Source organism: Phascolarctos cinereus, unplaced genomic scaffold (genome assembly GCF_003287225.1).
Source record: "Phascolarctos cinereus isolate Bilbo 61053 unplaced genomic scaffold, phaCin_HiC Scaffold_2;HRSCAF=192, whole genome shotgun sequence".
NCBI classification, from domain to species: Eukaryota; Metazoa; Chordata; class Mammalia; order Diprotodontia; family Phascolarctidae; genus Phascolarctos; species Phascolarctos cinereus.
The window spans coordinates 282,497,718-282,524,716 of NW_027555625.1; the positions used below are offsets into that span (position 1 = coordinate 282,497,718).

At 43.7% G+C, this 26,999-nt stretch overlaps 1 protein-coding gene and 1 long non-coding RNA gene across 5 annotated transcripts in view; both read left to right on the plus strand.

Moving 5' to 3' along the window:
• Positions 1 to 5,195, plus strand: part of ZNF423 (zinc finger protein 423) — a 427,104-nt gene extending 421,909 nt beyond the window's left edge. For all 4 annotated transcript variants that reach the window (XM_020985128.2, XM_078150083.1, XM_020985129.2 and 1 more), the window contains one exon: positions 4,485 to 5,195. In XM_020985128.2, the coding sequence (XP_020840787.1) occupies positions 4,485 to 4,514 (30 nt within the window). In that variant the 3' untranslated portion in view covers positions 4,515 to 5,195. The remainder of the gene's footprint in view (positions 1 to 4,484) is intronic.
• Positions 5,196 to 7,660: 2,465 nt separating this feature from the next.
• On the plus strand, positions 7,661 to 19,575 carry LOC110207311 (uncharacterized). Its single transcript, XR_002324135.2, has 3 exons — positions 7,661 to 7,857; positions 8,237 to 8,377; positions 19,189 to 19,575. It is a non-coding gene; the product is annotated as an uncharacterized LOC110207311 (long non-coding RNA).
• Positions 19,576 to 26,999: the final 7,424 nt, after the last annotated feature.

Below are 26,999 nucleotides of genomic sequence, written 5' to 3' on the forward strand. Positions count from 1 at the left end.
CTCTTCTGTAAAATTCAATAACCTCTAATCTCCTTATGAGTTCCAAATCTCTGAGTATGTGTATGTATATGTATATATGTATATAGACACACATACATATGTGTATGCACCCATATATACATGCATACACACAGATAGGTAGATGGATGGATGGATAGATGGATAGATAGACAGACAGACAGACAGACAGACAGACAGACAGACAGACAGACAGATAGATAGATAGATAGATAGATAGAAAGATAGGTAGAAAGATAGACACACAGCCATCCCTGCTTTTGCTCATTCTCTCCTCCAGTGCCTCACTGTGGAGTGGAGGTGATAATAGGGTTTGCAAAGCCCAGACCAGTGTGGTGTACTCTCTGGCAGCTCTTATCAAACTGGAAAGCATCCATTCCACCACAGGCTTGGTGACAGACTCTGTGTGTGTTGTCTGAGGACCAGTCTTTTGAAGTGTGAAGAGGCTCATGATGACTCTGGCTACAGTGTGGGGAATTGTTTCGACCACAGTATCTCTCAAAGACTGTCCTCTAAGTCATCAAGGCCTTCTGCTAAGCACCTCTGAAATCGTGGATCCCTGGAAGTGCTGAAGGAGAAAGACCTGTGCTTTCAGGAAACAATAGCATCTGTGACTGGCCCTGACTAGCCCCTATAGGGTGGGTTTTATTGTGTCTCTTGTGAGGGAAGATGACTCTTCTAAGCTCTTCTGTCAGAAAAATATTGCAGGACTTCTCATTCTTGCTCAAGACTGGGGAGTGTAACTCAGTGCTGGCAAGGCAAGAGAGAAAGCATTTATTGAGTATCCTGTGTGCCCAGCCGCTTATTTATTAGCCCCTTGGGGATACAAGAGACAAAGGCACGGTCCATACTCTTGGTTTAATTGGGGAAAAGCGACATGTGGACACAAACGAGGCAGTTTTAGGGAACATTAAAAAACTGGCTTGTGAACACACAATGCCACAGGGTTCAGAGAAAGAAAGCAAATGTTCCTGGAGTGGTGAATAAAGGCTTTCTAGAGCCTTGAACTAGGCCTTGAAGGATGGGTATGATCCAGATAGACAAAGAAGGGAGAAACGTCCAGGCAGAGGGAACAGCATGAGCAAAGGTGTGGAGGCTGGATTGAGCTGGCAATGTATGTGTTGATGGTGCTGGTAGGGGAAGAGTGGGGGAATGGTGAGGTCACCTTTGTGCTCCTGCTCACCCAGAATGGCACCAGTGCATCCGCTGTCTCTGTTAGCTATGGGCCCAGCAGGCTTGTGGGAGGGGGAGGCTTCACTCAGAGAGCTTCATTATCAGATTTAGAGCCACATACCATTCCTTTATTGACCTGCCTCTTGCAATCAATGCCAGAGCCACACAGGTTTGAAATCACGTTCCCAGACAGTGGAGTGTGTGCCTTGCATTCAGTGCTGATGGTGCATTATCTCCTAAATGACACCACCTAAATGAGGGCGGGTCCTTTCTGGCGTGGAGAGGCCAGGCTTCGATCCCACTGTGGTGGACTGGTGGCTCTGTTGTCTTTATTATTATTATTATTATTACTGGTATTCAGCACAACCTAAAAATAGAATCCTAACAAAGTGAGATTGGAGTAGTTATTATCACACTGAGCCAGAAACAGGCTGGAGAAGAAGGGAAGGACCAAGGGTAGATTGGGATTTTTTCACTCTTCTTTACCCACTGAACCCCTGCCCCACACACACACACACACACACACACACACACACACACACACACACACACACACACACACACACACACACACACACACACACACACCCTCTGCCCCAAATAAAACAACCCACCTCAATGCATTTCACCTCTTAGGAGATCAAGTATTTTAATAATATTGCAGCAGTTTTAATCTGTTTATCAATAATAATTCTGCTTGGTGACTTTATTCCTCTTCTCACCCTTCTCTTTCTCCCCTCCTCAGATATTCTTTGTTTGGAATTGCTGGCCACAGATTCCTAGCTGGCCAGTCAGTTGCAGCGTCGTTTCATCTGCAAAAGAGGAAGTGGAAGGGTTTTTTTTTCCATTGTGAAAAAGGAAATTGAGCTTCCTGATCCCTCTATAATCTTCTGGTTAATCCAGAAGATGAGTTTAGGTTCTAGATTGAAAAGGCATGTTTATATCTTCCTCCTAAATAGTTATCCAATTTAGCCCATCAAGCATATGCCATGATTATTCTGTATCTTTGCCTTTTGAGGACTGTAAGTTGAATATGGCCGCAGGAAAGATTGTAGGATTTAGAGCTGAAAGAGGTATTGAAGATCATCTTATCCAGCCTCCTAATTTTTTAGATGGAGAAACTCAGATCTAGAGAATAGAAAATGAATTGTGTAAGGCCCCTTAGTTAGATTTGGGTGGGATTCAAAACTACCGATTCTAATAATTCCTAGAGCACTGGCCAGCTCATTAAGAGCCCTGGCTTTGCTACCAATTGACCAAGGGGGGGTCTTCCCCTCTCTGGCCCTTCGTTTTCAACTCTGTTAAATGAGCCGTTAGACTATTAAGTCTTTCAGGTCCCATCCAGCTCACACATTTTAAAATTCTGCTATGGGTGATCAGGTTTTCAAAGAGACAAACAGATACAAGACAATAAGTTCTAATTAGTGTTTTCTAGATAAAGCGTATTCGTTGGTTGAATGCTTGGTACCAATGTCAGCTTGGAGAGGTCCCTCAGACTCCCTGGGTCTTAGTTTCCTCACTTGTAAAATGAGGGGTTTGAGGACTGTCTTGGCCTCAGATTTCTCTTCCTGCTCTAGATATAGGATCCCCTGTTCCCTATGATCAAACTGTATTAAGAGTTTCTCCTGTGCCGGAGAACTTGCCGAAGCAAGATTTAGGAACTCAGCACCACTTCTGACACCTGGTGGTCAGTTGGTGACACTGCATGATCTGGAAACTACCTGGGCTTTAAATGGGGTCAGGGCTACCTGGAGTGTCCTGGCCCATGAATGGAGATTTCATGCATAAACTATTTTCACAAGACAGTTATCATTAGACAGATGCCATTATGGTAACCCAGCACAGTCCTCTGGAACTGAGAGGGTTTTGCTTCTTTCTCCTTTCCTGTGAGATTTGTAATATTTACTTAGACTTTTTATAAGGAATATAATGTGGATTAGGAGAAAGAAAACTGTACTTGTAGTGAGAAGGCCTGAGTTTGCATCCTGAGTCTGCCACTTACCAGCTGTAGGATCTTAGGGAAGTCAACTGCCCTTCCCCAGGTCTCCGTTTTCTCATGTATAAAATGAAAGGGTTTGGACCAGATAACTGCTAAGGTCCTTTTTAGCAAGGATAATTCAGTGATTCCAAGTGGGTGATTTATGAAAGGTTAAAGGACCAGATCATGTTCAGAACAAGGGAGTAGGCGAAACCAACTTCCCCTTCATTTTGTAGACTGTGACAGCCTAGCGTTCTCTGAGACCAGTGGGGCCAGTTTAGGTCACTAATCTCTGGTTTTTGACCATATCAGTTGAAACAGGACCTGGTTCCAATCTATGAGAGGGTGTGCTTCAGCCCCCAGTGGAACTCCCTCTGAGTGCTGAGTAAGGAGGTTAACATTCTCCCAGGAAGTAGAAACTGTTTGGTTGGAGGCTCCAAAACCCGGCTCCTAAATTGCATCGTGATTTATTTCTCTCTGGCACAAAGCAGCATGACCGGATTGTAATGCTTCCCTCCTCAAGCCGAAACGATTCTGGGGTGGCAGGTGCTGGTTACAGCCCTGCTCGAATGGGGAGAGCAATGGGGGAGAGAGCCCAAGCACGAGCTTGTTTACCGAACCCAACAGCCAAGGCTCCCCCTCCTTTAAAAAGTGCTTTTCCTTCAGGGTGACACGTCAGTGGTTTCTGTGCTGTGGGTACAGCTCGGCTTCAACCGCTCAAGTGTTTCTTGGATTGAGAAGTGTGGGGTGCAATCTGGTGCCTCTCCCTGCCAGCCCTCGGAGCCACTACCGGGAGAATAAAAAGAGGGAAATGTGGCAGGGAGGTCTCAAGGTGATAAGAGATTTATTTTCCTCTTAATTGTTACAGCAAAGATAATTCCCAAGGAGGAGAAAAGGGGGGCCTTTTAATGTTTCTTCCCTCCCCTGACATTGCCCCTTCTCTCAGAGTATTCATGTCCCAATGGTCATACTTGACTGGTCTCAAAAAAGAGAGGAAGAGAGAGAGAGAGAGAGAGAGAGAGAGAGAGAGAGAGAGAGAGAGAGAGAGAGAGAAGAGAGAGAGAGAGAGAGAGAGAGAGATCGTGAGAGAAGGCGCCCAGGTCTGCACCAGCATTAACAGATCTCCGAGTACAAAGCGAATGTGCCGGATTGGCAGCCGTTACTTACGAGTCCTTTTTTCTTTATTACATTTTGTTTGGTAATAATTGAGAAGCTTTTATGTGGCGCTCCGCATAAATGGCACTGAGTAGGAGGGTATGGACATGCTTTCTATTATTCTGCCCCTCATGCGTGTCTCCTTTTCTCGTGTTTCCAGAACCACACGTTGAGCCAGCACGCGCAGTGAGCTTCTGGCACTACAGGACTCCTCTCTGCAGAAGACTTGACGGAGACACAGTGGGGAGGGTCATTTGAGCATTACATCCAATCAAAGTGTCATTTGCAACCCAGATGTAAAACTCTAATGATTTGGCCATGAGGCGCTGCTATTATAAGCAGCTGGAAATGAATATTAATGGAAGAGATTAAAAGTATTCCATGCTCAGTATTTTTTATTGTCCCGCTTTAGCTAGTATACTTTGAGAGCTTCCGCGGCAGACTACGTTTCTAGCGTTAGAGAGATCGCTTTTTTGGTGCTGTTGTCCTTCGTTGCTTCCTGTATTATATTGATAGTTCCCCCCCCAAAAAAAAAATGAAAAAAAGGTTAGGTGTGATTTTTTTTTCTGTTCTTTCTTTCCTTTCCTTTCTTTCTTTCTTTTTTTTTTTGCTTCTTTGTTAAACTCCTTTTAAATTGCAATCCTAGGTAATTGTGCATTGTGATGTGATTGCTTGGCTATCGTCTGAATATTCCTTTTTAATTTTTTAATTAAAGACTAATGCTTTGATTGGATTTGCCAGTTCACCGGACAATGATTAAAACTATGTAATGAATATAATCGGTTTCAGTGCAACTGGATGGTCTGCTTTTTAAATGTGACTTAATCTGATTGCAATAACTAGTACAGTTCAATAAAGGGAATACATGCAATTAGTGTCTGGGTGTTTGAATCTGAGTCTTGATCTGCACACAATGTTTTCTGCACCTGTGAGTGTGTCAGTGTGTGTGTGTGTGAGTAAATGAGTGTGTGTGTGTGTGTGTGTGTTTGGGGAGAAGACAATGTCAATAGTATTGGTTTCCCAAGGGTAGGGCCAGGGATGGGGTGGATGGGTGGAGAATGTTCATAACCCACAAAACCTGACTCAGAACTGAACAGGGCAACCAAAACCACCTCTCCCTACCCTGTTAGCCAGCTCTCTGTCCCCCTGGTGGTGAATGACCATGTGTACCCTATTCAGGCCAAGCTCAGATGGCTGTCACAGGCTCCAGGCCAATACTTAAGCCCTCTTGCCAAGGAACAATCAATCAGTCCACAAGCATTTATTATTATAGGATTTACAGTTGAAAGGGTCCTGAACCATCATCTAGGGCAGGTCAACCCCCTTTTTTTCATGTGAGGAAATGGAGACCCAAGAGAAGAAGGAACTTACCCGAGGTCACACAGCTAGTGAGTGTCTAAATCCCAGCACACAGATCTTATTCATTCCAAACTCAGCACAGAGTGCAAAGAAATACATATGTGGGGATGTGGTCCTGAAAGGAGGTAACTGTTCTTGGAGGGCCTTTTTGGCCTGAAAGGATTGCTCTGTCTCCAAAGCCTGAAGCCTTTATTCTTACCTACCTCTGTGATGGAAATGAAATTACTTAGCAGAAAATATATATCCATACATAGAATTAGTTCTTCTGCTATCATTATTCTTACTAATATTCTTACTATTAGGAGGCAATGTCGCTTAGTGATAAGGCTGCCTTCGCATCAGGAAGATTTGGGTCCCCATTCTGGCCATGTGATCTGGGGCAAGTCAGAGCTATTTGATATTCCTAGCAATTCTCTAAGTTACAAATGAGTTGCACCTGCTTCATCAGTGAAGCTATGCGTTCCCTGCAGTGGGGAAATCACAGGTCCATCCTATGGTCCTGTGACCCTCCCCTGTGTCCTTTCCTATCTCCCATGCTACCATTATAATTCTGTTTCCTGAATCAAAAACTGGAATCTCAGAACTCCCCTCCCCCAGTAAATTTCACAGGAGGCAGGAAAATGCATGACTGAGCTCTGTAGCACTGGAATGAAAGAATTAGGCAGATTGATCATAATTATTATTATCATATCTAATAAACAAGATATTATATGGCACTTTTTTTTTACCATCTCTATACTTCCATTTTTTGTGCAGGGGGTGACATCTAATACCCCTTTTCACTGAAGGACTGAGTTAAATAATAGCAATGCAAAGGTATTTCAAGTATAACAATCATTATTCTGCATTCAGTGTGTGCATTCAATGGTCTTTAACACTTTTTAATAGCTGAGTGGCATCTATGGTTTTAGTGACACAGAATGTTGTGACTAACTCTGACCATGTTCCTCCCCTGCTCATAGCTTCTTATTTCCTTCAGGATGAAATGCAGATTCCTCAGCCTGGCATAAAAGGCTCTCCACTCTCGCCCCAACCTACCTTTCCACTCTTATTTTGAATTATTCCCTGTGACACATTTTATGTTCCAATCTAACTGGACTGCCAGCTGTTGCCTGACTACATGTATTTGTGCAGGGAATTGCCCCCTTCTCTCTCCCCCCATGCCAATGTAGCCTCATCTTCATTTGTTGGAATCTTCTTCATTCAATGCTCAGTTCAGATGATAACCACCTCCATGAAGGCCATGCTGATATCTCAGTTATATGTACCATCTCCACCTTAGGAGTTTCTCTGCCCCTCTTCCTCTCTCTTTCTAGATCATATCACGCTTGCTTGTGTGCAAATTGTATTCCCCCACCTTTAGAGAATAAATTCTTTATAGCCAAGGACAGAGTTTTTTTGTTTTTCTTTTCTTTTGTATTTTCTCTGGGTATCTAGCATAGTCCCTTCAAGTGGTAGGTACTTCAGGAATGTTCTTTAACTGAAGCAGATTATTACAGAATTCAATGTTTTCACCCTCTGGAGACCAAAGAGGCTTGTCAGATCTGGAATACTAAGCTTTTTTCTGAGAAGATACAAGACCTATTATCAGCATTTGGCTACAGGTTTGTTTGGCTTCAGTTCATATCTGGACTTGGTTAAGGAACGATTTATTTTTTCATCCCCATCTTTGGTTAATGAGATCAGCTTTAAATCTCGAGCTTTAGAATCCAAAGTCCCAACCTTCTGGGTTACAAGGTTCACTTCAATGACAATCTATGAATCTCACAAGTCACATGACATCTCTAGGCCTCAGTTTCCTCATCTGTGAAACAAGGACATTGGCCTAGATAACCTCTAAAATTCCTTCCAGCCGGAAATGGATGATCCTACTATTTGCAGACTATCTTAGCAGTGATTGTCTTATTATTGACATAGATCATAGAACATAGAATCCCAGAACTGGGAGGGGCACAAAACACAAGGTCAAGGCTGGAAAGGATTTTAAAACAGAATGTTTGAGCTGAAAGAGAACTTAGAGATTATTTGGTTCAGCTCCCACCCCAAAAGAAGAATGCCTATGGTGGTGACCAGGGAAAGTCCCTGTGGCTTAGATAGCCTAAAACTCAGAATCCTTGTAATTCTCAATTAGAGCCACAGGGTAATAGATTGTCACATACTTCGTGGAAGCAACGGTATATCTGAGTATTATTCTCTGAAGAAGGGTTTTTGTGTGTGTGTGTGTGTGTGTGTGTGTGTGTGTGTGTGTGTACATGGAGGGGAGAGGATTGGGGAGAGGTTACCAAGGCATGGGCAGGGCAGATGTTAAATCTCTGGTTCCTCCTGGTGCTCAGTGGAGGGGTCAGTAGACTCTCAGGGCCTGTCTAGTTATTGAGGAGTGGGCTATGTCTGAGGCACTTACCTTCAATCACTAGCCAGGGTCACTGTGTCCCTAGGCTCACTCACTGTTTTCAGAATCTCTGACCCTTTATTCACTTGAAAACTGGGGAAAGAAGGAATTCCAGAAGCCTAAGACAGCAATTGCATTGTTATTTCATGTTCATGGGTTTATAGACCATTGGTTCATCATGCCCTTCTCTGGCAAGGGGAGAGTCTGTCTTGCAAGGTGAGTAGAACCGGGACCTGATCGATGCAGCACAGCCCTGTGACTCAGTATACGCTTGCGGGGGCCAAAGGAAACCTGACTTCAGACAGGTAAGAGTTTTAATCACAAAGAAAAATCTATAATAATGAAATCTTCCCAGACCACTCTGGCCCACAGAAGTCTCTCTGGCCTCTGAACTCAGAGCTTTTATTTAGGACCTGCGCACCCACTGGAGGACTTAATCACATACTGCCTTGTGACAGCTCTTCAATGGTTATCTTGTATTAGCGATATTCAACTTTTCCTGGGGGTTTGTTTGGCCTACTCCCCTACAGGGGAAACTCCTGGGGGGCTTGTGACCTGTCTTTGTAGTCCCCCACCCCACACTGGGATTTGTACATGGTAGGTAATCAATAAAGATTTGTTGAATGATTAACTGATAATAACAATACAAAAAATTTTATATTACAGCCCCTATATAAATACATTTATTTATAAATAGAATGTATAAATACAACCCCTTTTTACTTTGAAACAATTACTGATTACATACACCTGTTATTTCTTTTTGGGGGGGCATTCTGGGCATCTTTGGTGCCAGGGCTCAGCCCCTCCCCTTGCCTTCCTCAGCTCAGGCAGCCTTCGGTGTGCAGGCTCAGGGAGATGGAGGAGGGCTTCCTAAAAGTGGCAGGTTTAGACACCCCATTTGTGCCTCTCTTCAGGCCACCTACCAGTCAGGGGGAGCTCTGTCCTCACTCAGCTCTACAACCCACATGCCCCCCCCGCCTAGAGCAGATGTATCACAAGCCCTGACAGACTATAATGAATAATAAGAGCTAACATTCATATAACTTACTGTATGCCAGCTACCATCCAAAGCACTTTACAATGATTTCATTTGGTCCTCACAAGAACCCTAAGAGGAAAGTGTTATTATTATCCCCACGTAACAGATGAGGAGACAAGTTAAGTGACTTGTCCAATGTCACATAGCTAGTAAGTGTCTGAGGTTGAATTTGAACTCAGGTTTCCTGATTCCAGGCCCCACACTCTAGGTGGCCCATTGTGCCACTTTGTTGATCATATAGTCCAACACTCTTCGTTTTCTTTTTCTGGTTTTTTTTTTTTTGGCTAGGCAGTGGGGTTAAGTGACTTGCCCAGGGTCATACTTAAGTGTCAAGTGTTTGAGGCTGGATTTGAACTCGGGTTCCCCCTGACTCCAGGGCCAGTGCTGTATACCACCCTTCATTTTATGGAGGAGGAAATAGATGCACAGTGAGGAGAAAGGACTTGCCCAGAATCATATAGTAAGTAGTAGAGACAGAATTTGAACTCAGGTCTTCTGACTGCAAACACAATGTTCTTTCCGCTATGCTTCACTGCCTCCTGACGGTCACAACAGTATAGAGAGCAGAATTTAGTATCAAAGTGATCTTGGTGAGTCACATTTCATATTCTCTCTACAGCAGCCAACAGATGTTCAAAGGTATTGAAGTGGTGAAATAATACTAATACTCTAATAAATAACAAATAAATAGTAGTAAAATAATATTAATATTCTCCCTAATAAATAAGTGAAATAATATTAATACTCTCCCTAACAAGTAAAATAATATTAATACTCTCCCTAATAAATAACTATTGAAATATTAATACCCTCCCTAATAAATAATAGTGAAATAATATCTCTCCCATCCTTCATGTACCCACAACTGCCCCTTTCACTTCCCCTTGCTTCACAATGTAGAGAACCTTTTAGCTAATTAACAACTCGCAGCACTGACGATGGCTATTTGTAAATCATGCACCCTGGCTGTATCTTCCTCATCTCCCTCCCACCAGAACCTTGGACTCTTTCCCTGGAACCCTGAGACAAAGAGAAATGAAATCTATCCCTCTCGGGCTCCACAGAGGAGGGGAGCAGTGTGGTCCAGATCATTCAGAATGAGATAGAATCCTAGGTTTCACAGGATCATAGATAGAGAGCTGGAAATTGCCTTAGAGAAGCTCATATATTCCAAATCTCTCATTTTATAGATGAAGAAACTGAGGCCTGGAGAGAAAGAATGATTTGCTCAAAGCTTCAGCCAGCAAGTAGACCTAGAACACACTTCTCTGTGCTATTTATTTGCATGAAATACAACGTTTCATTAACGATTATATTTTGCTCAGGCTGAGGGCAAGAATGAGTTTGCATTCCTCAAGTGCATATGGAATAGAGAAGAAGGCAAGGGGAAAGAGTATTCTGGAAGTTGGGAATCTCAAATGGCATTTTTTTTAAAAGGGGAAAAAAAGCATAGTGGAGAATCTACACAGCAGATAACTGAGAGTTGACTGTAAATATTGGTCCACATTAATATCTCTTTGGATTGTAAGCTCTTTGAGGATAAGGGTGCCAGAACAGAGCCTGGCACACTTTCCTGTGCAAATGGAAAACTTCAGTTCCTAGAAGTTGCCTCTGTTCCCTTGGCCCACCAAGGCCTTTCTGTGGGCTTCTCTCCCCTGAGCCCTGATTGGTCTAATTTCAGGTGCTTGTAATTCATGCCGCAGGCTGCAGGCAGAATGTAGTTAGAGCTGTATTGCTGTTAACTTATTTGTGGAGTTATTAATTACTGAAAGGCGCAAACCGTGCTTCTTTGCATAAAAATATGTTTGAGCAGTTTCTACTTAAACTTTAAAGAGAACGTTAATCAATTTCATTTTAACAAAATGACCTTAAGCAGGGAAAAAACGATGTTATTTGCCCAAACAGGCAAATTAATTTCCCTCTCTTGAGAAATCTGGAAAATTTCCAGAAATAGCTATGTATAATTTACACCTGCCCTGGTCCTTCCTGAGTTCTGGGCTCAGTCCGACCCAACTTAAGACCCTAGCTGCCCATTAACCTAGACAGAAATGAGACCACGTAGTACCTTAAAGAGAAATCTGCCCTCTCCCTCCTCCTCCACACCCTCCCCCCTCCTTCCCCCAGTCCTTGGTCTTTATTCTCCTCTCTTGGTCTTTGACTGAGACCCTGAGAAGGCACAAGTGAAATGCAGGGGTGTTACAATCTCCAGGAGCTCCGTTCCTGTCAAGGTCACGAAGAAAAAAGCCGCAAGGAAGGGCAAGGCCCTGCAAGGGACTGGGGCTTCTCAGCATGAGGCATCTTGGGAATGGCAAAGATGGAGTCACACAGCAGGTAATTATCCTGCCAACCTCCAGGCTTTGTTCAGGAGGCACGTGACCGAGCAGATGAACGGTGGAGTGGTAAGTTTGCTTATCCTGTCTATTTCCATTCCTCTCTCCTACCCCCCCAAGGAATTACAATGACAGCGGTGTGTCCGAATGTTAAAATGTGGTATATGGTGATTACATTCTAGGATGCCCTATTGCTTTAGAGCAAGCTGGAATGAATACACCAGTGTGATATCGAGAAGCGGGCTCAGTTATTTCTGTACAGGACTGAGACTTTGGAACTCCATCTAAGGATAGTACAGGGATGAGGATCTCCACTAAATCCCTTCTCTGATGCATCACCATAGTGTAGCGGTGACCTGGGGCTCTCTGAGGCCATGCTAGTACAATCTAAGTCCTATCAGTGTCTACCATTCTGGAAAGCCTTCCGATACAGGCTTGGCTGTGTACCTTATGTGAGCTGAGGACCAGCCAAGCAATGTCAGGAGAAACTTGCCCCTCTAGGGGCTGCAGGTGATTACTACTTTGGCCACAATGACCCTCCAAGGCACAGAGGGCCTGGGAAGTCAAAGGTTCTGAAAGTGTTGGAGTTGTGGGGGAAGAAGGAATAAATCTCATGTTATGATGAGGGAGACAGACTATCTAGAGACAGCTATCAATGTTGGCCTTGGAATCAGAAAGACCTGAGTTCAGATCTTGCCTCTATGAACATGGGCAAGTCCCTTACCTTCTCAGCCTCAGTTTCCTCATTTGCAAAATGGGAATTATAATAATGTTGATCTCACAGGATTGTCGTGAGGATTGACTGAGGTAATTTAAAGCATTTTGTAAAACTTAAAGTGATCTATAAATGTTATTATTACTACCACCACACTATACAGGGGCCATGGTTTTCACCTCATTTTGACTGAATCTAAGAAAGAGTGAAGTGCTTTACAAAAGAATTCTGCTCTGTTAAGCTTTTCAGGAGTCTAAATACTTTATCCTTTAGAAAGTATTTTCATATATATTGGGTTATTTACATTCTGAACAAAGGGGTTGTATTTCATGGCCTCTAAGGTCCCTTCTGCTCTAAATCCATGATGCTACAAGTACAAAGGAAGAGGCCCAAGTAAAATGCTGGACATCTGGAGAGGGGATTGTCATAGCTCTAGGCCTCAGTCTTGGTTCCTGCAGAATGGTAGCCTAATGAGGTGGACAGGATGGATATTATAATAGGAATGTTGTAGACAGGATTCATAATAGGTAAGGACTGGATTAGAAGACCTCTCAGATCAGATCATCTCCAGTTCTGAGCTCTATAAATCTGTGATGGTTTTCCCCCCCTTGCCCAAACCCGCTCCCAGAAAAGCAATGTGGCATGGTGAATGGAGGACTGTCCTTGAGGTCATCACATACCAGCTATGTGACTTTGGGCAGATCACACAACTTCCCAGTGCCTTTACAAGTTGTTGGGTTTTTTTTTAAGACTCTAAGTTACGGATGAGAGGCTCATCAGTGTCAGTGGAGAGAATTTCCATACTAGAAGTTCCCTACACTGATAAAATCACAGGTCCAGACTCCTCCCACCCACAAAAAAAGAGATGGTCATCATTTCTCAGATAAGAAAACTGAGGTAAATTGATTTGCCCAAGGTTACACAGGTAGGAAGTATCACAGGTGGGATTTGAATCCAAGTCTTCTAGATTCCAGAGCCAATGTTCTCTCCATTATACCATACTGTCTGTTATCGAGGGTCAGGCAGCAAGATAGTTTAAGAGCTTGATTTCAAGCCCAAGGCTCTTTCCATCAACCACAAATCACCTATGCCCTCGAAAGCTATACTTTGGATTTCAAAGGAGATTCAAGTCCTTTGCCATGTTCTCTTCTCATAAGTAGAATTTGGATCAGTTTTAGTTTTTGTCAACTAAAGTCTATCTCTTCTTTGTTATGTGCAACAAGTAGGTGGAATTCCTTAAGAACTCATATTTCAGTAGGCCAAAGTACCACCCCCTGCAGTCATTTTCTTAGGGATAGAACATTCTAGCTGTAAAGAAAGGGCACAGGTATGCCACCTGCATGTGGTGAACCAGATTGTGCCTCTGGTGTGGTTTGGTTAATGGCCCAGTAAAGAATGTCATAATAAAAACACTTCTTCCAAAACATCAACTCAGCCAGTATGCCCAAGCAATGTCAGATAGCGGACTGGGAACCAGTGTTATGATAATAATAGCTATCATTTAAATATTAAATATTATCATTTAAATAAACAACCCTATAAGATAGGGGCTATTATGATCCGCATTTTAGAGATGAGGCTGAGAGAACTTAAGCAAATCACCCAAGGTCTTATAGCTAATAAGTAACTAGAGCAGCATTTGAACTAAGGTCTTCCAGCCTCTAGGTCCTGTTCCTTATCCACTGTTCCACCTGATTTACCTCTAACCCACTGTGTGACTGGCAGTAAATACTTTTCCTTCCCTTGCCTCAGTTTCCTCCTCTGTAAAATGAGGTTATATCAGCTCTGACTTTCTATGTTTCTGTATTTCTATGGTAAGCACTATTTAAGTGTTAGCTATTATTATTATTATTATTATTATTATTATTACTATTACTGTTGTTATTTAAAGAGGAGAGTAGAGGTAGTTTCCCAGGGTCTGGAGCTGGAGCGCTCTAGGATCAGCTGCAGCCTTTCAGCTATTATGGACTTGCCCCATTATTGTGTAGGAGCCAAGGCTGTGGCCTAGAGCTGTGAAATGATTTCTCCCTCCCCGAGAGTTCAGAATTTTACTCAAGCCTCTCCTTTGTACTTATAGGCTTGTAGGATCATAGATTCAGAGCTGGAAGATACCTTAGATACCATTAAATCCAACTTGTTTATTTTAAAAGTGAGAAAATTGAGACCCATAAAAGTGAAGGGACGTGCCTAAGGTCACACAACTAGTTAGTGCGTAAGCATTCTCATACTCATATTTTCATTTATCTTGATCTCCCTCATATTATGCTTCCTATTACTAGATTGTAAGCTCCTTGAGAGCAGGACCTGTGTCTTACATCTTGGCTAGTGGCTCAGTATAAAGAATGTCCCCACAAAGTTACCACTTCCACAGCATTGACTCAATCAGTGTATCTAGCCAATGGACCAAGAGCAGGACCTTTCATATAGTAGGCTCTTAATATGTACTGGATTAATGGGGAATGGCTGAACAAATTATTGTATATGATTGTGATGAAATACAGTTGTGCTATAAGAAATGATGAGCAGGATGTTTTCAGAAAAACCTGGAAAGATGCAAAGTGAAGTGAGCAGAACCAGGAGAACATTGTGTACAGTAACAGCAATATTGCAATGATCCAAGACAATTTCTAAGCACTTATAATAAAAAAAAAATGCAATCCACCACCAGAGAAAGAACTGATAAAGTCTGAGTGCAGATCAAAGAATATTTTTTCTTTGATTTCTTTATTTTTCTTGTTTTCTTTTTGTCTGTTTTCTTTCACGACATTACTAACATGGAAATATGTTTTGCATGACTGTACATGTATAACCTATATAAAATTGCTTGCTTTCTCAATGAGAAAGGAGGGAAAGGAGGGAAGGAAAGAATTTGGAACTCAAAAATTAAAAACCAAACAGATGTTAAAATTGTTTTTATATGTAATTGGGGAAAACATTAAATTTTTAAGAATATTCACTGGATTGAATTGATTGTACAAATAAAGTGACAGAGCTGTCCTTTTCCTTGGTCTTCCACCTTCCCACCTTCCTTCCCTCCCCGCACCTCATCTGAGTCTCCAAAGTTGTCTGGGGTACCCAAAGGGGTGGATGCGGTAGCAGGGGTCATGTTGGACAGCAGACAGTTGTGGACTGCTTCCCTGGGGACTGAAAAGGTTTAGGAGCCCAAGCTTTCCACTGGAATCTGAAGGGGACTTGTTAATATGTAAGGCGATAAGAAGCTAGTTAGGCTCTCATGTGCTTCATAGCGTTGCTCTAAGTTCTAGCAATCGGTCCTGTCACAGTGACATCTGGATCTGGCGCTGGTCCAGGCTGGACCAGGAGACGATTCTACTGAATCTAAGCCCAGATAGGTAGGGACCTTGTTTTATTCCTGTAAGTTCAAGAACAAAGAAACCCCCAGAAGGGTGCACATGATATTGTTCTTGGCATTTCCCATAACGTCAGGGTCATTACGTAGCATCAAACCCTGGCTATGTGTAATATAACACAAAAACAAACGTCTCCAAGTCCTGCCATCCCTGTCACCCTGGCTGCTCCTGGAGTAAGTAGTCCCTGGAATGTTGTCAGTGAGCCTCCAGAGGATTGGTTTGTATACCAATACTTTTATTCAGCTACAATAAAAAGCAATTATTTTATCCGCCTGTGTAATCATACCTAGAATACTGACTATGAAGGAATTAACTAGCAGGATAGCGACTTGACCGAGCACAGTTTCCATCTAAGCTCTGTCAAATGAGGTAAGAAGAACAACAACAATAACAATATTAAATACGAACAAAGGACAGCAAGGTATGGCTCATCCTCAAGCATTGGCAATTCAGACATTGGCTAACTAAATGAGAAATGTGGCAACAGCACTAATAATAATCATAGTAATCCTCTGAACATGAAAACATAAGATAATAGCAAGATAGGGTCTTATCCTGGGACCAATTCTAGCTGAATCCCTTCCAATAAAAAATGAGAAAAATAACAATAATAATAGCTGATATTTGAGAGGCAGTGTGGCGTAGGAAATTGAGGGCTGATCTGAAGAGTCAAGATAGCCTCTGACGCTTATGTCTCTTTCTCTCTCTTAATTATTTCCTATTTATCCTGTACATAGTTTGCTTTGATATATTTGTTTGCCTGTTGTTTTCCCTCCTTAGATTATAAACTCCTTGAGGGCAGGGACTGTCTTTTGCCTCTTTTCAGTACCTTCACTGATTAGCACAGTGCCTGGCACATAGTAGGTGCTTATTGATTGGTAGTAGCTGTGTGCCTTTGGACAAGTCACTAAACCTTTCAGTGTTCCAGATAATTCTCTAAGACTTTAAATTGCAATTTGCAAAACAACTGCTGATATTCTCTGGAAGAGGGAGTTTCTGTATTGGCATCTCCCTATACCAGTGAAGGGCAGGTAGGTGGCCCAGTGGATAGAGTGCCAGGCCTGAAGTCAGGAAGACTCCTCTTCCTGAGTTTAAATCTGGCCTCAGATGCTTACTAGCTGTTTGACCTAGGGCAAGTCACTCACCCCTGTTTGCCTCAGTTTCCTCATCTGTAAAATAAACTGGAGAAGGAAATGGCAAACCACTCCAGTATTTTTACCAAGAAAACCCTAAATGGGGTCATGAAGAATCAGGCATGACTGAAAAATGACTGAACGACAACATACCAATGAAATCATAAGTCCTAGCCAAAAAAAGCTGTAATTTATAGAAAAAGGTTTGTAAAATGCTTAGGGATATCCATATAGCAAAACAGGGGGTTCCCCTGATCACCCCAGCCACACATACGTTATCTTACCTGATGTTCACAACAATCCTGTGAGGTATGTACCCTTAGATTTCCCATTTTACAGATGAGGAAATGGAGGCTCAGAGTGGTTAACTGGCTTGCCTAGGGTCACACAGCTAGAAAAGGCCAAAGGTGGGTTTATACCCAGTCCTGGCTGGATACCACCACCACATCCTGCCCCCTGGCACTTCAGACAGGAATCCACGTGGAGGCTTCTTTCAAATAGATGTTTGGAGAAGGCGGCAGAAGTCAAGGGCCTTGAAGACAGCCTTCCCAGGAGCTGAGGAGTCTGGAGCTTTATTGTGACACTGTGTACAGACAGAGCCAGCCTCCGGGAAGGATTTGAAAGGAAAAAAAAAATAATCAAGAGCTCTGAGAGTAAGATCAAGATAAGATAATTACCACATCACCTACAGCCTTCTTAACAAAGTATGAATCTTCATTGCTCTATTAATGAACTGCAACTTAATCGCAGGAGAGCTTTGCAAAGGGCCGTCAGAAAGAATTTTTTTTAAAATCATTTCAGTTCATGATGACATTCATCCGATACTTGGATAATTCTGTTTCCTTTGTGTGACTGATCTTTCCTCACTAGCTCGGCCATTGCTGGCCACTTTGGTTCAAATGAATTAATATGTGTAAAGTGCTGGCAGACTTTAAAGTCCACTGTAAATATTATTATTGTTGTTATTATACTGTATTATTCTATGTTATTGTCATTATTATTTCCCCACACAGACCTTCCGGCTCCTCTCAGGATGGCCTCCTTTCTCGCTATGCTTTGAACATGTCTCAGTTTTTTCTCACCCCCTCCCATTCCCTAATGCTCCGCTTCATTCGGGGGTGGGGGAAGCCTACAGTGAGGTAGAGAAGAAGGGAAGAGGCTTCTGGAGCTGAAGTGACTTGTTGGTGACCACACAGTTGAAGGGAGTGTCTGGGGCAGAATTGGAACAAGGATCTCTCCTAACCTCCAGGCCAGCAATTTCTTTACAACCCGGGCTCTGGGATTACCGTACCTCCTCCTACCCCACTCTTCCAATGTATTTAAAACATATGGTTTTGCTCAGGTCCCACCTTCTCAATGAAACCTTCCTGGATCCTGCCATTCCACTTTACTGATACTTCCTTTCCTCTGGCTGCAGTAATTGTCCTTATTCAATTAGCACTTAATCTCATATTGTCCCCTATAGCTAGTCACCTCAACACATATATGAGTCTTAGCTCCCCAGCTAAACTGTGAGCTTCCTGAGGACAGAGACATTCCTCCTATTTCTCTTAGAAAATCAATCAGTTAATAAGCATATATTAAACTAGGGCAGTGGATAGAGCACAGGGCCTGGAGTCAGGAAGACCTGAGTTCAAATCTGGCTTCAGGCAACTTGCTAGCTGCGTGAGCCTAGGCAAGTCACTTAACCCTGTTTGCCTCAGTCTCCTCATTTGTAAAATGAGCTGGAGAAGGAAATGGCAAACCACTCCAGTACCTTTGCCAAGAAGAACCCAAATGGGGTCATGAAGAGTCTGAAACGACTTAACAACAACAAAAAATTACTATATTTGTTTGCATTTATACTATTTTTATTTATTCTGCTTATATATGTCCTTGTTGTTTCCCCTATTAGAGTGTGCTCCTTGTATGTAAGGATGGTTTCATGCATTATATTTGTCTGGTATGTACTCAGCACTTAATAAATATTTGATTGATTGATTGATTAAATGTCTTCTATGTATCAGGTATTATATTAGGTGCTGGGGATACAAAGTCAAAAATTAAGCAACTGCTACCCTCGGGAAACTTCCATTCCCTCAGAGGTTGGACCGATAAGGCCACTTTTTAGATTTAAGCCTAAATCAAACACTTTAACAATGACATCCTCGTAGAACTGGGCCTAAGCTGGTGCTGAGTCAAATACTTGTTAATTTTTTCTTCATTAGTAGATTTAGGAGAGGAGAAAACTAGTATTAATTGAGGGACAGCCAGGTCAGGACTGCCTAAGAGGCCATCATCAGAGTTAAGGAAAACTGGAATGCCAGACCGAGACAGGCAGAAGGTTGGTTGTATTTCTGTCCGTTGAACAACGCTCTGTGTCTCTGAGGAAACTTTTTGACCAATGGCCCTGATCTACCCAGGTTACCCAGCATAGCAGGACTCTCAATGCCCTGGTTCTGACTCACTAAGCTCCTTTCCTGGCCTTTCTGGAAGCATTCTGGTCCCCCTGGGCAGCCCTGTGTAAATCAGTCATTTCTTTTTTCCAGTGGGCTGTTTGTGGGTCCTGCCGGTAAAGAGCCACAGGTGGACCTCCTTATATGGAAGATGGAGCAAGAATCCAACAGCAAGAGAGCCTCCACTTTGGGAAAGGGAAGGAGAGATATTCTAAGGAGGATCAGGATTCTGAGGAAGGGGAGATCCCCAAAGGAAATGTGGGTTGGGAGGTTCTGGGGTGGTGGGCTGGCTGGAAAGGACTGACACAGACCTGGCTTCCCTGCACATGTGCGCACTTGTGTGCGCATGTGTGCGCGCACACATACACACGCGCGCGCACACACACACACACACACACACACACACACACACACACACCAGCATATGGAATAATGCTGCCTTCCCCCACGGTTTCCAGGAGGCTCAGCAGGGGGTGAGAGTTCCACATCTGACTTTCCTTGTGTTCGTTAGACTCTTGGTGTAATTAAATGTTACATTGAATAATCCAGCCTGCGCAGGGCGGTGTTCTTCTTCTAAGCTCTGGAGATGCTCAGGAAAGGTTTGGGGAGCTCAGCTGTGGGCTCACCGTCCCAGGAGCTCAGTTCTGCCTCTGTCCCATACGCTACTTGTGAAGGGTTTCTCCAATTGGAAACCATCACTGTTGTCTCTTTCTCAGGGTCAGCCCTCCTGGGGGTTGGGGCCTGAACAGCAATGAGCTGCAAAGGAGAAAAGGCTCAGTTTGAGGTGTCCTCTGTTGTACCCTAAAAAACACACCAAAGCCCCAATGGAGATATTGTTGGGGGGGGAGAAGAGCAGAACTCCAAGGGCTGGTCCCATCTTGCGCCCACCCCTATGTGACTGTGGACCAGTCACTTAACCCCTTTGGCCTCAGTTTCCTTATCTATAAAACAAGGAAGCTAAATTAGACCCTTCACAGCTCTACATCTGTGATCTTATGGTGCCATGTTCCTTTCCAGGATCCCTGGCTCAATCCTGGGCCAACCCTCTGATAAAGTTCTGAGGCACGGAGCAGAGAGTCTTGACACCCTGTTCCTTCACCTGGCTGGGAATCTTTGGACGTTGTGCATTTAGATCATAGGAATTTAGAGTGGGAAGGATCCTTAGAAATCATATATTCAGATGAGGAAACTGAGGCCATGACATGCTTCCCCAAGATCACAAAATGTATTAACAGAAACAAGGTTCACACCTAGGACCTTTGTTGCTAGATCTCAATCACATTCTACTCCCTTACACTGCTGCCGTTATATATCTGAATTATGTTAAATATGGAAGCTGGTGGTGGGGTGTGTATGGTAGGCTGAAGACATGCCCAGAGCACACCAAGCCAATCTTGGGTGTAGAAGTGACCCCACATTTTCAGATGAGAAAATTGAGCCTCTGTGAAGTGAAATGTTTTGTCCAAGGTCACTCAGCGGAGCCTGGATGGGACTAGCCATTGGAATTCTCTCCTTAAGAATCTGTCTTAGGGTCAGTGAGGTGGCACAATGGATAAAGCACTGGCCATGAAGTCAGGAGGACCTGAGTTCAAATCTGGCCTCAGACCAAACACTTTATGCTTACTAGCCTACTAGCTGGGCAATCACGCCCTAAAAAAAAAAATTTGTGGGGGTGCTGTGTGTGTGTGTGTGCGCGCGCGCGCCCAACCCTAATTGCACACACATGTTTTATAGTTGCTAAGTGTCAGAGGCAGGATTCAAACCCAGGTCTTCTGATTCCAAAGGCAGTGTGCATTCCATAGTACTAGGCTGCCTCCACAATCCACAAAACAGAATGAGAATCATTTTCTGCCTGTCTCCAGTTTCACAGTCACTGTCTCTACTGTTGATTCATGTAAGGCTAGGAGATGGAAATTGGGGAAATTGATCTGCTTAGCTACCCAGTTTTGAAAGCCGTGCCCCTCCACTCACCTACATCTTCATTCACAGACATCTCTTACCTATTTGCCTCTGAAAAGAGGGGGCATTTTCACAGATAAGCCAAAAAATAAAAGACATTTCCATTGGGTTTTGTAAGGCAGAAAATGAATATACAGTATTTGCAGCTGGTCTGCCTTCCTAATTATGTTGTCCTGAGGCTAATTTTGCAATGAGTTTGCATTCCTGGAGCAGACACCAGCTGGCCTGGGCCAGAAGTGGCCTGGGAGGTGACATAGGGAAGCCAGCCAAGGACCAAAAACCCCCTCATTGACTTTCTTGCAGATAATCCCCAAAGTGGCTAAGCTAGGGTCAGGTAAGGGGGCCAGCGTGGGATTCAGAGTCTTAGGACCCAAGTTTGAATTCCAGCTCTGCTATTTATTCCCTGTATTATCTTGGGCCAGTCTTTTAACTTCCGTTGAGTACCTCAGTTTCCTCTGAGGAAAAATGAGGGCAGATTCAGCAAAATGTATTAAGCACCTACTATGGGCAAGATACTGTGTCAGGTTCTAGGGCTATGAGGATAACATTTTTATAGGCCCTTCTCCAAGAAGCTTACAGTTTACAGGGGGCAGCGGGGTGAATGGGGCTTGCAGGAGACACATATACAAATAACTATGATACAAGAGAAAGTGAGAAAAGCACACGGAGAATCTGTGGTAAAGTGTTAAGAGAAATTTGAGAAAGGGATCACTTTGGGGAGGGGGATGAGAGGGAAGGGCTGGGAGGGGGTGGGGTGGGTCGGGACAGGTTTTATTGAGGGAAGACACTTGCGTTGGGAGACACTTCAGCCCATGGAGATGGAGTCCATTGCAAGGGATGAGGAATGGTGCAGTCAATGGCCCACAGATGGGCCCCAGAGTAATATAGTTTGGCTGGAACATGGAATATAGCAAGTGGAGTAGTGTGAGATGATGCTGGACAGGCTTCCTTCCAGCTCTAAATCCTATGAAACCTACAAGAGCTAATTGTCTTTTCTGGATGCAGCATTCCACAAGCAGCTATGAATGGAATTCTGGACAACAGCCCTGAATTTGCCTCTGGGTCCTGCCTAGAATCCCAGATGCCAGCATTACCTGGGTTATTGGCCCAGGGACTGGCACTCTCAATTGATGATTGCTTCCCAATATCATCTTAGGTGGCAGTCAGGACAACACTTCCCCTGGGTGAGAGAGAGAGAGAGAGAGAGAGAGAGAGAGTGTAGCCCAAGGGGTGGATGTCCATCTGTTACAATCTGTCATGCATCTGACAATTGTGCCCTGGCCCTAGAACCTGGATCTTAGACAGTCACATCTGTGTCTAACTTGGTCTGTGTGGTTGTTCATGCAAGGGTTCACCCCCCAAATCCTTTTTAATACCCTACACTTGAACAGTGTTTATACCTTTCCAAGGTCATTCATACCCATTGTATTATCCCATTTGATCTTCATAATTGCCCTGTGTGAACTTGTTAGGGGAAGGATAATTATCTCCATTTGACAAATGAGGAAACTGAGGCTCCGGGGCTTTAAAATAATTTGCTCAAGGTCACACAGCTAGTTAGTGGTACAGGCAAGACTCAAATATAGGTCTTCTGATTCTTAGAATGTATTGTCCCACCCACTCCTCCACACTACCTCTCACAGAGAGCAGCCTCCCCTTTTCAGTGCAGATGTTTCTGTGTGGCACTGATTCTAAGCTTCTGCAAGGGGGGGGAGAGGGAAGGAGAGAAGAGGGGGAAGTGAAGAGAGGGATATGTCTCCTAGAAGAAATGGTTCCATTTGGAAGGATGTTTTAAACATGGAGAGAGCCCATATTACCCAAGGCTCAGTGCTGGATGCAAAGTCATCTCCTGAATATGCAAGACCCCATAGACCCTTCTTTCTTTTTCCTTCTTTTTCTCCCTGTGCTGAGTCTTAAGTGAAAATGATCTTTCTTTTTTTTCCTTCCTTCCTTTTTTGTTTTTAAAGGAAAAGAGATCTGTGTTTTGTTCCACCTTTCCCCCTGGGGCCCCTCCAGAAGAGGTCGACACCATCCCAGTTTGAGAAACACTCCTTCGAACCAATCGCTGCCTGGCACTATTCCCTTGGGCGCCTGGCATGGGCACTGTGCCATCCGAGCAGATGGCCGTGATTGCAGGCAACCCGGAGACCCTGCATGCGAATCAAGTATGGGTGTTTACAGCATCATTTCCCCGCTGAGAACATCAAAATGGCAGTCCATGCCGAGCTCCTGGGCCTAGTTAGAAGGATGAACCATCACTAATTCTGTGCTGGGCGAGACAGCCTTAAAAAAATGAGGCATCTCTGCTGTCACTGAGAGGTGCCTCTTCTTTGCCTCCTACTCTGTCTGCCCTACTAGCTCCTCTCCCTCTCCATTGTAAAGAGACAAGGAAAGGACTTTATCCTGGTGAGTGGTTTCCTTTGGCTGGGCTCCCCCCCCCATACTCCCCTAAATCATATCTGTGCTTCTAGACTTGGTTCACGTTTTACTTCCTCCATGATGCCTTCCTTGATAAACCTGATTCCTTTCTCTATGCATCCTCACTTTGTGACCTCTGGCAAGTCACTTAAACTCCAAGTCCCAAGCAAGCAACTCTTTGAGACTATAAGATAATGGATTTTCATCTGCATCAGTGGAGGGAATACAATCTGTAGCGGATGGAACAGCCCTTTCTTAAGGGTCTTCTGATTGTTTTATGTCATTTGCTCTTGTCCCCACCTCCACTCCCATCCCCACTAGACTGTGAGCCCCTCTAGGGCCAAAACTGGGATTTTCTTAGTGCCTACCGTGGGATGGGGGTGGGGTTGAGGCCCACACATAGAAGGTATTGGATAAATATAATGTATGACTCTACAGTGATAAGACTTGCTTCCTTGTGTGACTCCCAAATTGGCTCTGAAGGTGATTCTGAAAGAGGATTTCCATTCACATTGGGAACAGTGGCTGCATTGTGGAAATAAGTGTGCCATCTCCCAAGGGGACTATAGGGAAGGTGATGATGCCAATGTGAATGGAAAGTTCTGGGAGATAGATAGAAATTCAGTCATCTTATTTTATTCAGTCTTGTCCATGTTGGTTGAGTGGCCCCAAGGAAGCTGCTCTGGATGAGTCTGACTTTCAAAAGGACCAGGACAGAGACCATAAGGAATTACTGGCCACGACAATTACCCTCCTCCTACAAAGGCTTCTCTTAGCTTTCTCCAGCTCTTTGGCTCATAGCTCTGAAAGTCTGATAGCTCTAAAATTTGAAGGGAACTTGGAATCCAACCTCATCGTAAGGAAGTGGAGCTTAGAGAGGTTAAATGATTTATATAAGGTCACATAGATAGTAAATGGCAAGGTAGGGATTTGAACCCAGGTCTTCTGACTCCAAATTCATTTACCCACATCTCGAGCTGTAGAACTTGAGAGCTACAGGGACAGAGCTCATAGTCCAACTCCCTTGGTTTGCACATGAGGAAATTGAGGCCAGAGAGGGAGAGTGATTTGCCCATAAGTCAATACATGGGCAGCTAGGAGGCACAATGGAGAGCATTCCAGGCCTGGAGTCAGGAAGACGTGAATTCAAATCCAGCTTCACACACTAGCTGTGTGACCCTGGGTAAGTCACTTGACCCTTGGCTTGGTTTCCTCATTTGTAAAATGAGCCAGAGAAGGAAACGGCAAACTACTCCTTTGCCAGAAAACCCCAGATTGGGTCCCAAAGAGTTCAGTCACAACCAAAATGACTGAATAACAATACATGGCTGATAAATTACTGAAGGCAGGATTCAAATCCGGGTCTTCTGACTCCAGATCTGGAGCTCTTTTTCTGTTACTCCATACTGTCTGCAACTTTTAGCTTCATTGGCAAGAATCATAGGATTGGGAGGGACCTCAGAGGTGACGTGGTCCAACCTGTACCTGAACAAGAATCTGTACAATCTGCTTGACCAGTCGGTTGTTGTCCTTCGTCCTCCAAGACGACCAGAATGATGTCAGAGTCAAGTTTCAGTGTGTCCATGGCTGATCAGAGCAATATGAGCTTGGAAGGCTCTACCACAGGTCGGGCACAAAGTCCATGTGAACATTTGGGGGTGATTCTCTAAATTTGTGCATCTTGTGTTTCTTTTGAGTTATTTCATTTCTGCTTTTCTCTGCCTTGTCATACTCACCAGTAGTCAAATGGTCAGCCCATCCCACTTTTGGACAGCTCTCATTGTTAGAAGGCTTTCTTTACATAAAGTCAAAATCTTCCTCTTTTCAACTTCTATCCAGTGCTCCTGGTTCTGCCCTCTGGGGACTAGCACAACACATATCTACCATCTTCTACATGACATGTCTTCAAAATACTTGAAGACAGCTATCATGTCTCCCACTAATTCTCTTTTCCAGGCTAAACAGCCTTAGTTCCTTTAACTGATCCTCATGTGCCCGGATCTCAAGACCCTTTACCATCCTGGTTGCCTTGTCTTGGACACCCTCTTATCAATGTTCATTCTAAATATGGCACCCCAAACAGATGTTAGCCTGGTGAGGAAAGAGTGCAGCAGAACTATTGCATCTAGGCTTGGACATTCTGCCTCTCAGTGCAGCCCAAGATCTTATTAGCATCTTGTTCTGTCCTATCACACTGTTGAGAAGCAGGGTGGCGTGCCCAATTTGAAGTCAAGAAGACCTTGCTTTCAGTCCTATCTCTGACCCTTAGCTATATGACTGTGAACTAGTCACTTAATGTCTCCCAGCCTCAGACAGCTAACTCCACTAAGTAGAACTTAGCCTTGTAGCCAACTCTATTTCTCACAAAGTTTGTTGTTGAAGGTCTTTCTAACATATCGGGTTCTGCTTTCTAATATGTCTGTGCTGGTGTGATTTAATGACTCTGATGGGCTCTTTCTCATTCGCCTCTGAATCTTGCAGGGTTTAGAGCCACTGTCCTGAATTGCAGGGATCATTCATTGTCCAGATCTAGAGTGAAAAGGTGGTAGGAAATGAGACCAAACCTGAGTTCAGAGGTCATAGATTTAGAGCTGGAAGAGATTTTAGAGTCATCTAGTCAGAGGTGGCAAACAGATGGCCCACTCCCAAAGGCATCTACCAGGTTAAAATGTAATTGGGAAATATTTAACAAAATAAAAATATAATAAAGCATAGATAACGTATTTTAAAACTAAGTCAATATGCAGCTACTAGGGGGTCCCTGTCTATGGATTAGTGGTCCCCATTTTTATTTGAGTTTGACACCACTCATCTAATCCAACTCCCTTATTTTATAGATGAGGAAACTAAGGCCCAGAGCAGCTAAGTGACTTGCCTGAGGCCAAATAGGTAATAGCTGGCAGGAGGAGGATTTGATCCCAGAGTCTTCTGACCCCAAAGACCTAACTCTTTCCATGGAAGATCTTAGGGATTGCTTTGTTGACCCTACCCTTTGCTATTATCTTACTTTCTTGTGGTCTGCCATAATATCAATTTCAGATAAACGAGTCCAGGAAATTGAGGCTTAAGGGCTATGAGCTCATTAGAAATGTAAGCTCCTTGAGGGCAGGAACTGTCTTTTGCTTATCTTTGCCTTCCCAGAGCTTAGCACGCTGCCTGACACATAGTTGGTGCTTAATAAATATTTATTGACTGTTTGACCAGTACTTGCCTGATCTGAGCAGCTAAGAAGGTTTAAGCTTAGTTAAAACTTGGATGGTAGACTGCCTGGGAACATAATAGAGGTGGTGCTGTAGTGGAGAGAGCACTGGAGTTAGTATCAGGAAGGCCTGGGTTTGAATCCTGCTCAGACCCTTGCCAGATGTGTGACCCAGGGTGAGACCCTTAATGTCTCCAGGGTTCACTTTGCCCATCTGTAAAATGAAGGAGTTGGATTCCATGACCTTTAAGATTCCTTCCAGTCTATGATCCTATAGGTCTATAAGTGCTTTGGGATGGCAAAGACTTCCATGACAAGTCCCTGACCA